General features: G+C 35.5%; 1 protein-coding gene across 1 annotated transcript in view; it reads left to right on the forward strand.

The window, feature by feature from the left end:
• LOC150099286 (uncharacterized) overlaps window positions 1-12599 on the forward strand; it is a 623534-nt gene that overhangs the window by 592606 nt on the left and 18329 nt on the right. The window contains exons 29-30 of the mRNA XM_090404213.1: window positions 2078-2151; window positions 10096-10263. Of these exons, the coding sequence (XP_090260339.1) occupies window positions 2078-2151; window positions 10096-10263 (242 nt within the window). The remainder of the gene's footprint in view (window positions 1-2077; window positions 2152-10095; window positions 10264-12599) is intronic.

Below are 12599 nucleotides of genomic sequence, written 5' to 3' on the forward strand. Positions count from 1 at the left end.
TCATAATGTAAAACAGTACTACATCTCTTAAGAGCTGTGTTTTACATTATGAGAAAATATCAAGAACAGTGAGGAAGCTTGCTTCACCTTTGCAACGAGTTGCCGTGGTGTGGCACTACCAAGTGGTCACTTACGCTTGGATACGCTGACAGTTCGTCGGCATGAAACGTTACAGATCGTAGTGTTCGATCTTAGTTTCGCTTACTGGCTGAAAAACAATAAGGGATTTTTATCCCCTTAACTTATATCAACCTCGCCAGAGAAAAATAGCCTTTTGGCTTTTCATCTTAGTTATACTATGTTATAATGTAATATAGTGACACACCTTTCGGTCAGTCGTATAGCAAAAGTATGTAAGTTTTCTTCACTTAAACTCTGATATTAACTAGGTCTAGCTACTCACTGATGAGACCTCAAAAAAGGTTGAAACCGGTCTGGGTAGTGACCTCTCCTCATAATGTAAAACAGTACTACATCTCTTAAGAGCTGTGTTTTACATTATGAGAAAATATCAAGAACAGTGAGGAAGCTTGCTTCACCTTTGCAACGAGTTGCCGTGGTGTGGCACTACCAAGTGGTCACTTACGCTTGGATACGCTGACAGTTCGTCGGCATGAAACGTTACAGATCGTAGTGTTCGATCTTAGTTTCGCTTACTGGCTGAAAAACAATAAGGGATTTTTATCCCCTTAACTTATAAACACTTTTCTGTTTCATGTTTGTAAATATAGATTTATGAAAGTTCATGGGTCTTCAGCAATTTTTTCTGAGACTTGAGACAACAAAGATTAGAAAGGTTTATAGGAATTCTTGAGACAGAAACTCTAGTTAGGACCAAAGTTCAGAATTGGATTGATAATATAAGCATTCTCTTTGACAGATAGCATAGGTTTGCTAAAGGAAGATCATATTTTAGCAATTTGCTTACTTATTATAACATGGTGATAAATATATTTGACCAGGAAGATGCACACACACACACAGTGGTATATTTTGATTTTGCATATACCTTTGATAGATTGCCACATCACAAGCTGGTAATTTAACTGGAGCAGATAGTGTTTTATAGTGAATTAGTGTGTTGGATTGGAGAGTGGCTGTTTGTTTGGTATCAGAAAATTGTGTATCGAGGAGTAAAATCCTAGAAGAGAAAAGTCAGTAGTGGTGTGCCTTGGCTTAGAGTCTGTTTTGGGAAAGTTGGGAAGAACTATGAGGAGTAGAGAAGATGTGACTTTGCAATGAGTAAGTGATTGGGGTTTGCAGTTGAATTTTGAAATGCGTTAAGTTTTACAATTTGGTAAGGAAAGATGAGATGCATATTATACTATTGTTGAGAATATCTTAGAAGAGTGCAGCCTATCTTTCAGGTTGGTGGAGATATCTTATAGCAGATGAGAGATCTGTTGTAGATGGTGGATGATGGCCTACTATTTCAGGAATGAATACATTGCTAAAATTGTGAAGATAGCTCAGCCAATTATGGCAATGATGCAGAGGACACTGATGTGTAGATGTAAGATTGTTACGATTCCATTGTATAAGGATTGGGTAAGCAGCATATGGATTACTGTACAGATTTAGTCAGCTTGGTTTCAAAAGGATGAAAAGATATTATAAGTTGATCATCTCTGAAAAGAGTCCAGAGAAGATGGACTGAGGCTGTTTCTGGTCTATCAAATGTTGAGTATGAGGACAAATGAAAAACTGCAATGTGCAGAATTCTGTGGATAGGAGGGAAGGGGGATATGATAGAGACATATATTTTGGCAAAGGGAGAGGGAAGAGGAGAACAAGAAGCCTCCCTTGAAGCTGTATAAGGAGGGTGTGAGCAGGTGGGGATGAGGAGTAGGTTTTTTTTTTTTTTCAGGCAAGTGGCGGTGATTGGAATGCATTGCCTGAGAGTGTGGTGAATGCAGAGATGGTGAATGTATTTAAGGCACAGTATAATGAGCTCAGTGTATGTATAACAGTGGGACCCCCCACACACAAATAAAATGAGTCTTTTGACTCCATGGAGTACCGATGATAATAATAACAATAAAGTTATGTTTTATTATCTGTTCTTTATTTTTTGCAGAGTCCAAGCTCTCAAGAAGAAAAACGTCCAGTAACACAGTCACTACACATTGATACATATAATGAACCTATACCGTAAGTAAAAGATTTGCATTATTGTGACATATTTAGTTTTATATAATTATTATTATTATCATATCAGAATTGCTAGAGAATCAAGGACCCATTGAGGGAAGCCATATATCACTACACCAGTTGTCATACCTTCTGTTAAACTCATTTACACTAGATGTACTCACCACTTCAATAAGCAAACTCATGATTCTGTGAGAGAAACATCGAGCTGTCATCATTTTCCTAACTGCATACAAACTTAATTTCCATGAATGCTCCCTTGCCTTGTCCCCACATTCCATATAATAAAATTTTTAACATCTGATATCCTATAACACCCACTCAGAAGTTAATAGATTTCTATCATATCACCCTTCTTTCTGTTCTGTCTCCAGTGGACTTTTTCTAAAATTTGCTGACTGATTCAAAAACTAAGTAATCAGATCTGTACACAAAGTTCTGATGACTGATTAAAATCTTATACAGTAGGTAAGCATTTTATTTTTATACATTAGTGTCCTCATCTTTGCCATAATCTGCTATGTTGTTTTTACCATTCTTATAGTGCATCCTCTAAATTTCAGTTCCTCATTTACCATTATCTGGGTCGCTTATCTTCTGCCTTCTTCAGCACATCATCATCATCATCACTCACATGTACATCACCTTACAAATAGCAAACTGGAATAGTAAAGTTTACTTTTAGTCTTTTGAGACCTTCTCAAAAGAGATATTTAATGAGTCTTGCAATTCAAGGGTACCATTAATTCCCTGGAACATTCCTTTAAAAGATGCAGTGATATGTCATCTAGTCTCATTAAGTTGCAGTGAATGTCACCCACCTACCTCAGATCCTTACTTTCATAGAGTTCACATCTGCTCCCGCTTGCTCACTGATAGCCCCTCCTTGTCTTGCCATCCTTACATGAGCTGAATATGGAATCATTCTCACTATTATGAAATACCTTAGTGAAATGCTCACTAAATAATGTTACTGTATATTCCTACCTGACTACCATTTCTAGTAATCAGATGATTCTGATGACCAGAAATAGTGGTCCTTCTTCACTCCATCATTCCTAGCTATATATTAAAAGATTCCCTGGGATTTTAATTTGTCTGATTGGTTCATCATTGTTCACAAATGTTTTTTATTTTTATTTTTTATTACTACTGTAGCACTTTACTGTTATCATCATGACTTCCATGAAGTCAAAAGGCTCATTATGAGACATCCTACTGTTGCACACATAGCTCATCAAATCAAGCCATAAGTTCATTCACTATTTCCACACTCAACACACTCTCATGTAATGCATTCCACATCACAACACTCTCCATCCAAAAACCTGCTCCTTACCCTTCCACATCTTCCTTATATGGATGTCCTCTGTTTTTTCCCATTCTATGAAAAATGTCTTCTATATTAATAATATTGGGATAGATTTAACTAGTGATATGCATCTGTTTGCAGACAATGAAAAATTGAAGAGAGCAATGCAGAGTCCATCAGATGTTATGGCCTTGCAGGAGAATTTGAATAGATTGCATGAATGGGCAGGTAAATGGCTGTCAGTTCAATGTTGCAAAGTGTAAGGTTTTGAAATTTGGTAAGCAATGTTGGGATGCAGAGTAAACACTTGGTGGGAAAACTTTATAGGAGGTAGCAGAAATGAGAGATCTGGGAGTGGTGATGAACAAGTACCTCAAATTCAGGGGACACATTGCACATGTTGTGAAGACATCACATCAGATAATGGCAATGATGCAGAGGACCCTGACATGCAAAAATAAAGAGGTTATGATGCCATTGTATAAGGTCTTGATCAAGCCTCATATAGATTGTTGTGCACAGATCTGATCACCAGGTTTTCATGGTGATGAGGATATGCTGAGAGGGTCCAGAGAAGATTCACAAAGGTTGTTAATGGTCTTTGGAATGTGGAGTACAAGGACAGATTGAGAGAATGTAAATTGCAAAGCCTCGTGAAAGGAGGGGGGGGGATATGATTGGGACATATAAGGTAGTCAGGGATTGTTATCAGGTTGACATGGAAGAGATTTTTCACAGAATGAGGGGGGGATAGAACAAGGAGGGTGATTGGTGAATGGAATGCATTGCCATTCCATTCACCAACCACTAGATGAGCATTGTATGCAATAGTGTGTACCTCCCACGATGAGTCTGACTCCATGGAGATCGGACGATGCTAATAATAATAATCCCTTACCAATGTATGTGTCCCTATCATATCCTCCCATCCTTTTCCTCCTATTTATAAGATTATGCAAATTGCATTTCTTCACACATTTTCATACTTAGCATTCTGGAAACTGGAAATCACATTAGTATCTTCTCAGCAACCTTTTCCAGTATATCCACATCCCCATGAAACCAGATGACCAAATCTGCAAACAGTAATCCACATTATTATTTTATTATGTGACACCTCCATGGAATCCAAGGACTCATTGAGGGAGGGCACTTTACAACTCTCCATCTTTGCACCATTTATTTTTCAGGAAATTACAATGTATACTGAACATTAATTAAGACCTCTGATATTTCGACAACATTACATTGCTATCATCAGGGATCACAGAACAATGATATGTGCATGCAAGCACTAACACTGAGTAAATGAGACTGAAAAAAGGCAACCAGAATCTGGCCTAGAGTTCTAAATGACACTAGTTGGAAAATTGGCTGTTGGACTGAAAATTTGAGTGTTTCCCATATTTGGGGCAGTTTCATGCACCCAAATTTGTTGAGGTTTAGAAAGTTTCTCAGGGCTGAGGCAGATTCCAGGAAGAGTCTCTCATATTTGTATTTGCTATGGTGCAACAGAGTGGCCTTCTTCAAGCTTATCCTGTGGTGGGTGTCCAAAGCAGCATGGTCAGCAAGTCCAGAGTGGCTGTAATGCTGGAACCAGATGTAATTCTCATGTAGCCTCATCAAACCAGCTACAACCCTCACAGAAGTGTTGAGAATGTGGCCAAGTTCAGTAGTTAGGCCATTGCTGTCAAAACTGATTAATTTTGCACTGTTGCAAAGAGTTTTTATAATCCCATACTAGGGTTTCTCAATTTACAGAAAACTTGGGTTTTCTGTAAATGGAGAACACCAGGGATTGATCAGGCTGGCATGTCATCAGTGTCTAGGAAGGGAGGCTGTTGTTGTTTTCCTTTTCTAAGGTGAACTGGATCCTTGCATGTTGATTGTTAAGATGTGTTAGGAAAATGTTGAGAGTATGCAGGCCATGTGACCAGATGTAGAACACATCATCTATATAATGTAGCCAAACAGTGGATTTTATGCAGGTCAGAGTTCAAGGCTTTCTTTTCAAAGGTTCACTCCTTAGAAGTCTTCCTCACTGCAAGACTTTCTTTAAATAACAGGTTAGGATCACAGTTAACTCTTTTGTGCATTCTTTAAAAATACATGGCAATATTGTCATTCATTCCCCACAGCTTTATTAACATCTAACTCACGAAACACACTTATCAAATGTTCATTAAATATTTCTGCTATATCATTTGCAATGGTAATGGAACTTCACCAGTTAAGGAACTTCCCATAATTATTTTTCCTCTTACTTGCCACATAGCAGAAAAATTCCCTTGGATTATCTTTATTTTGACTGGCCAATCTCCTCTCATATTCTACTTTTCATTTTTATAACCATGCTTGTCACCATTCTGACCTGCAGCTTATATTTTCCATGCATCTATTCACTACAATTGTCTTGTACCTCCTCCATAACAACTTCTTTTCATACACTGCTTGCTTGCTTAATTTCACTGTCCATCCAGCTCATGCTTGCTCTGTTTATTGACTCTTGGTATGCAGTTATTTACCATTTGTGTCAGATGCTGCCTTATTATTTCCCATGCACTGTCAACATCTTTTCTGTACAGCTCATCATCCCAACATATTCATGCTAGTTAACTATGGAGTATAATGGTGGGACATAATCACCCACCTTATAGTTCCACATGTATACTTTCTTGACAATCACCATTTCCTGTTTGACTGTCTTCCAACCCATTACCTCATGATCACTCTCACCAACAGCTGGCAGTATCACCAAATCCAACACATGCTGCTTCAGATATTTATCCTACAGACACTCAACAAAGTCACTCTCCTTGTTGTCATACACATCTCTTCTTTCCAATCCATATTCCTATAAAAATTCCCATTAGAATCACCTTCCTTTTACTTGCCAACTAGTCTGTCTGGTGGTTTTGGATCAAGAGCAAAAATTTTATCTTCTAGGTTTTCAAGAAAAAAGTTGGCTAAGTTATATAAATGTTATATATATCACATTATTATTATAACATTATTTTAACATTATAACATTATTATAACATTATAACAATAAAGGTTCAGTGGCGCACTCAAGATTTAATCTTGGAGGGGGCCGAGCACTCAAGATTTAATCTGGGGGGGAGCACTCATGATTTAATCGTGGGGGGGAGAGGAAAGTTGAGTAGACAATTTGAGAATACACACTACGCATTGCATACAAGCTATGACTGAGCATCTGCAGTGATCACCAATACATGATACCCGTGATCTCCTCTGGCCCGGCTCGGTCAAATGAAGTAGCGCCTGAGCACTACTTCATTTGCCTTGTGTTCACAGCGGCCAGGATTCCCGAGTGCTATAGGGTATTCCCACCTTATGTGACTGCTAATTCATAAGTAGCACAGAAATAGAAGACATGACACAACATAAATTTAAAAAAAAAAAAAAAAAAAGAATTTTAATTAGGAAAAGGTTTTTGGAAATTTTTCTAGTGTTGTTTTCCTTTTTCCTTTGGGGGAGGGGGGGGGAAGGGCCCCTTGGTCCCCTCCCTGGGCATGCCAATGTAAAGGTTATATAAAATGATTATATAAATGTTATGTAATGTTATATAAAGTTGGCTAAGTTATATAAAATATACAAACAAGAGGAAGGAACAGCAATGGGCTCACTCTTATCACCTAACTTAGCCAACTCTTTTCTTGAACATCTAGAAGATAGAATATTCGCTTTTGACCCAAAACCAGCAATTTGGCTTTGCTACATTGAAGACATCTTTTGCTGTTTGAAGTCACGCAGAACCAGAACGCTACTAATTTCTACAAAAATAATCAACACCCTGCATCCTTGGATCAAGTTCACACTAGAATAGGAATTATTAAAAGATATTCCCTTTCTTGATGTACACATCCAGCACAAACAAGATTGATCCATTTCCACTTCTGTCTACCAAAAACCAACTTTTTCAGGTCGTTATTTCACAGAACATCAGCTCGCCATCCATCTCAAAAATATGCCATCATAAAATCTTTAGCATCCAGAGCACACAAGGTTTGTTCTGAAGAATTGCTAAAACAAGAATTGGAAATTATCAGAGAAACAGCCTTACAAAATGGATATAATCCAATAACAACCCAAAAAATAATTAACCACTCTCCTACAAATCAACCCAGACAAGAAGAAGTCCACAGGGCTCCTATACCATATATTAAAGGCATTTCTGAATGTTTGGCAAAAATTATGAAAAAATATCAACTGATTGCTATCTATAAACCCAACCAACTTAGCTCATCAACCAAATTCACAACATGCTAACTTTTCCAAAAGATAAACTCTCAACAATGATGCTACTATCTGGCATATACAAAGTACCATGTTCATGTAACTTGTCTTATTATGGATAAACAGGAAGATCTATAAATAAACATATCTATGAACATCAAGACCACCATCCGTCTTATCAAACCTCACAAATCTGACCTTACACAACATGAAATCGAAAATGCTAACCACAGGATCCAACAGCAAAATGCTAAGCTATTACATAGGTCCATATATAAATATGAATGTTTATATAAAGAAAGTGCTGAAACCTTGCTTCATAGACCTAATCTTAATCAGAATGACTGTCTCACTATCCAAAAGTTTAGAAAATTGTTATCCTCAATTGTATTAAATAATTTATCTATTATATTTTAATTTAACTTAATTAATTTTAATTGCAGCCCAGTAGTTTTAATCCATGAACACATGACTGTATACATAGAGGGATTCCAATTTAAGCATGTGCACTACTGTTTTTTGAATTCAGTTCCTATTGTTGTTGGATGATTGTACTGATGTTTTATGATACATAAGATGAAATATTATATAATAAAAAAAGTTATTTACTGTGACATACATGTTATTCTATAGTTATCAATAATTTTTTGAATGGTTGTTTTGTTGTATCCATTGCATATCAGAATTCTTTTAATTTTATTCAGTTCATCTAAAAAAGGGAATCAGAAGAGCAGATCATATGAGCTCTCTTAATAATACCCATTTTTTGTGATGAATGATGGTGGGAGGATGAGTGAATGTAAATACATTCATAAATAAATACTAGCAAATGCCAGTAAATGCTGACTTCCAATAAAATGAAAATTTAGTTTATGCTTGCTTCTTACCATCATCAAAGGATACATTACCACCTCTTTCCTTACCAGGTGTCGATCAGGTACCCTGCTCATGTCATCTTTCCTATGCTAAGATAAAGGTTCCTCATGTCTTGGACAGATTACCCATTCTACCTTCATTAGAATTGAAGAACATCAAGGCTATATTATTTTTTGGAATTTGACAAGTCCTGCCTTGCTTTTCATGCTGTTGACACTAGGCACAGAGGTCTTTGGAACTGGACAAAGCTCCTTCGCTTTAGCAAGTTCAAATTTGATTGCCACATGTGAAATGCTAAGAAATCATCTCCAAACCTGATCAGATTGTGTGCCAAGTTTATTATTTATATCCAAGTTTTGGGAAGTGATGACTATTAATTGTCCATAAGTTTCTTTTTCTTGTATTTTTTCTTTTCTTTTTTTAAATTAATAATTATTTTATTAAGCTTTTCACAAACCATTGAGGGTGGACTTCACAATCTCAACCATCGCGAGGATAAGGTGGTTGGCCCAATGCCTTCCAGTGTGTCCTATGTCTGTAGCTGCATGCGTTCGTGGGGCCAGTTTGCTTGTTCTGGGGGACAAAAAACTCGAGTTTCCAGATGAAAAAATCCCCTGTCTCCATAGGCGATTGGCTAACTCACCTTTAGTCAAAAGAGACCGTATAAGTTCGATTTTCCTCCAAGACCATGTCTTGGAGGAAAATCGAACCCAGGTCTTTCCAATCAAAAGTCTTCATCTATGCTGACTGAGCTATGAAGACTCAAATTATTTTAAATATTTATTTATTTTTTAATCTATGCAACTTACTACATTGTTCCTTTGAACTCTAATAGTGTAACATCATATATTTCAGCTGTGACCGACACGAGCAGATCTACACATGATTTATTACTCATTTTGATTCCTCCTTTGAATGTAGGTAATGGTCTGTCTCCCTGATGATGTCCACATAATGTTGGGTGAAATATATTGGAGTTTTTGAATAAATTCTATAAAATTTTTTGTTAGGTGTGTAAGCCATGAAACTTTTTTAATATGCTACTGTGCATGTTCCATTTTTGGTCTCTAAAAATACAAAAAATATATAAAATTAATAAAAATAGAAAAAATAATACTTATCCCACCCATGGTTTGTGGGTGGGTGGCATATATAAAAATGCACCATATTTTTTATGAGTGAATCAGAAATCAGATTCCTGATGATTTTCAGAATCTGGTTTCGCATGCTTGTTGGATATAATAGAAATAACTAAATAACAGATTGCTTGTTCATTATTGCAATGACACAAATTAAATATAGGATAAATATTTGCTTTTTTTTTGTTCTTATAAAATATGTAATGCCTTCCTGTTTAAGGCTAATCTGAAAATATTTAATTTTAATGACAAGTTTTTTTTAATTTATTTATTTAAATATGGCTGCTTTTGTAGAAATTTTGGTGATGTTTTGATATGTTAAATGTCTGTTAAATTTATCCTTATCTGTTTTATTTTCAGCTACCGAGCACTTTATTCCTACCGTCCACAAAATGAAGATGAATTAGAGTTGCAAGAGGGAGACACTGTATATGTAATGGAAAAATGTGACGATGGTTGGTATGTTGGCACCTCACTACGCACAGGACTCTTTGGTACTTTTCCAGGAAATTATGTTGAAAGAATGTGGTAAGCTATTTAATTTAATTTAATTTATTTCTTTAAACTTAGTTGAAATAAATCTCAAGGAGTTCTTTTGTTATGTGGCCAGTAAGAGGAACAGTAGAGGGGGGGAGTCTGCATAGCCTTCATGGTAACCTAGTTATTGACTAGAGGAACATTTTTTAGACCTTTTTTCAGCCAATCTCATAATTAAGCAATCTTTCTGGAAAACCAGTTGGATTATTTCCCCTTAGAAGAAACTTGAGTTTTTAATTCAACAGTCCGAGTGCATGGTACTGATGTATTATAGGTTTACAAGCCTTCATGAGTGGGAGATTATGGTAATTATGGTAAAAAAAAATTAGTTTTCAACTATGATAATTTAGATTGGACAGACAAAACAACACCTAATAAGAGAGCTCAGTTACTGGAATTTTTCAGGGATAGCTAACTTAAGCAGAATGAGGTGGAAAAAACAAGAGGATTGAGAGCTTTGAATTTGGTCATTAATTCATTCATTGATATGCCATCTCTAATCCAAATGCTGGCTACCATGATTCTCCACTTATTCCTATCTTGTGCATCCTTAAATATCTGTATGGTATTTTTGCATGTCCAATATTCATTGTTCTTCATATAGCAATGCCATGGTTGGCCTCTTCCTCTACTGTAGTTATGAGCCAGTGATGACTGTATTGGTCAGTCCTCCTTCTCTTAGCACATGTCCTAATAAGTTCATTTTCCTTTTCCTGATCTTATTCAGAGAGAGGAAATTCATTCATTTAATTTGCTGTATTAAATACTTGTTTGTAACCTTTTCAATCCAGCTAATCCACATCATTTTTCATAGTGACCGCATCTTTGGAGCCATCAATCCATTTCACATTTCTTTTCCAATAGTCTGTGTTTCTGAGGTGTACAGTAATGAAGAATATACATAATTCTTGTATTTAAGTTGACTTTTTTTTTTTATAGGTAGGTATTTGTTTCACCTTAAGAAAAGCTGTTGGCTGTTTGTATACTTCTTTTTATTTCTTGTTCACAGTTTCCATCATCAGTGATCAGACTTCCCAGATATATAAAGCTACCTACTTGTTCTATGGGGGTAGCCTTCTATGGTTAGGTTTTTATCTGTCACTTTACCTGTGATTATCACTGTTTTTGTTTTCTATGTTTATTTTTAGTCTATATCTCTCGCAGTTCTATGTTAGCTTATTAATTATATATTGTAGATCCTCTTCATTCTCAGTGATTAGTACTATATATCTTAGGTTATATATGTTTCTTCCACCAAATTGACATGCCTCTATGTGTGTTTTGATTTCTTTTATTACCCTCTCTGTTTGAGATCTTATCAGAGAAGGTAATAAAAGAAATCAAAACATTTGATGGAAGAAACATAAATAACCTAAGATATACAGTACTTATTACTGAGAACGAAGATCAACAGCAGTGTTAATAATATGCATCCCAATTGAACTCTTCTTTTTATATCTATCCATCATAAAAGCATATTCTTTATATTTATTACAAATTGTTGATTCCAGAATTTTTTTTAATTTTATTATCCTTAAATATTTTGAATAATCTAGATGAATAGTTTCTAAGATTCTTATAAGTTTATCATGATAGACAGTGTTAAATTGCTGGCCTAGTTGGCTGAGTGGTTAGCATACCCACTCTCCAACCAACAGGCTGTGGGTTTGAATCCTGCTTGGGCATGGATGTGCTTATCTTCATCTGATGAAATTCATCTTCAGGTGGAAGATGAATTTCATCATCCAGTGTGAGACTATCACTCTGCTTATTGGAGCCCTGAAGTAGCTTGATAAAGTTCCATGTTTGGTCTCTAGAGCAGAGTTTCTGAACTATGTAAAAAATAAATTTAAAAAAAATAAAAAAAAGTATATGTAAAATTGATAAAAACAGAAAAAAAAAAAATCTTAACTTTTGCACCCATGGTACAAAATGTACTATAGGTTTGCAGATAATTTTTCATGGCTGGGAGCAACATAAAAAAAAAAATAAATAAATAAATAATCTATTGAGCAGAGATAGGCCAGTTTTTATATGGCATTTGATCTTTTGTATATCATTCTGAGGTTTAGTGTTGCATTGCTTGTGCTTTTTCTACTTCTGAATCATATTGTTCTTCAGCTATTATTTTATTTATTGTGTTTGACATCTGTTCAATGCTATTCTAAGAAATAATTTCAAACATTACTCATTAAGCTAAATATTCTGTAATTAGCACATCTTAGTGAATTTGCCTTTTTTTTTAATCAGGATGATTATTGATTTTTTCATAGTTTTCTAGATACCATAATCAAGATACTATAATCATATATTAAGTTAAAAATTTT

Source organism: Typopeltis vanoorti, chromosome 14 (genome assembly GCF_054136105.1).
Source record: "Typopeltis vanoorti isolate ZY-2024b chromosome 14, IOZ_Tvanoo_1.0, whole genome shotgun sequence".
Lineage (NCBI taxonomy): Eukaryota > Metazoa > Arthropoda > Arachnida > Uropygi > Thelyphonidae > Typopeltis > Typopeltis vanoorti.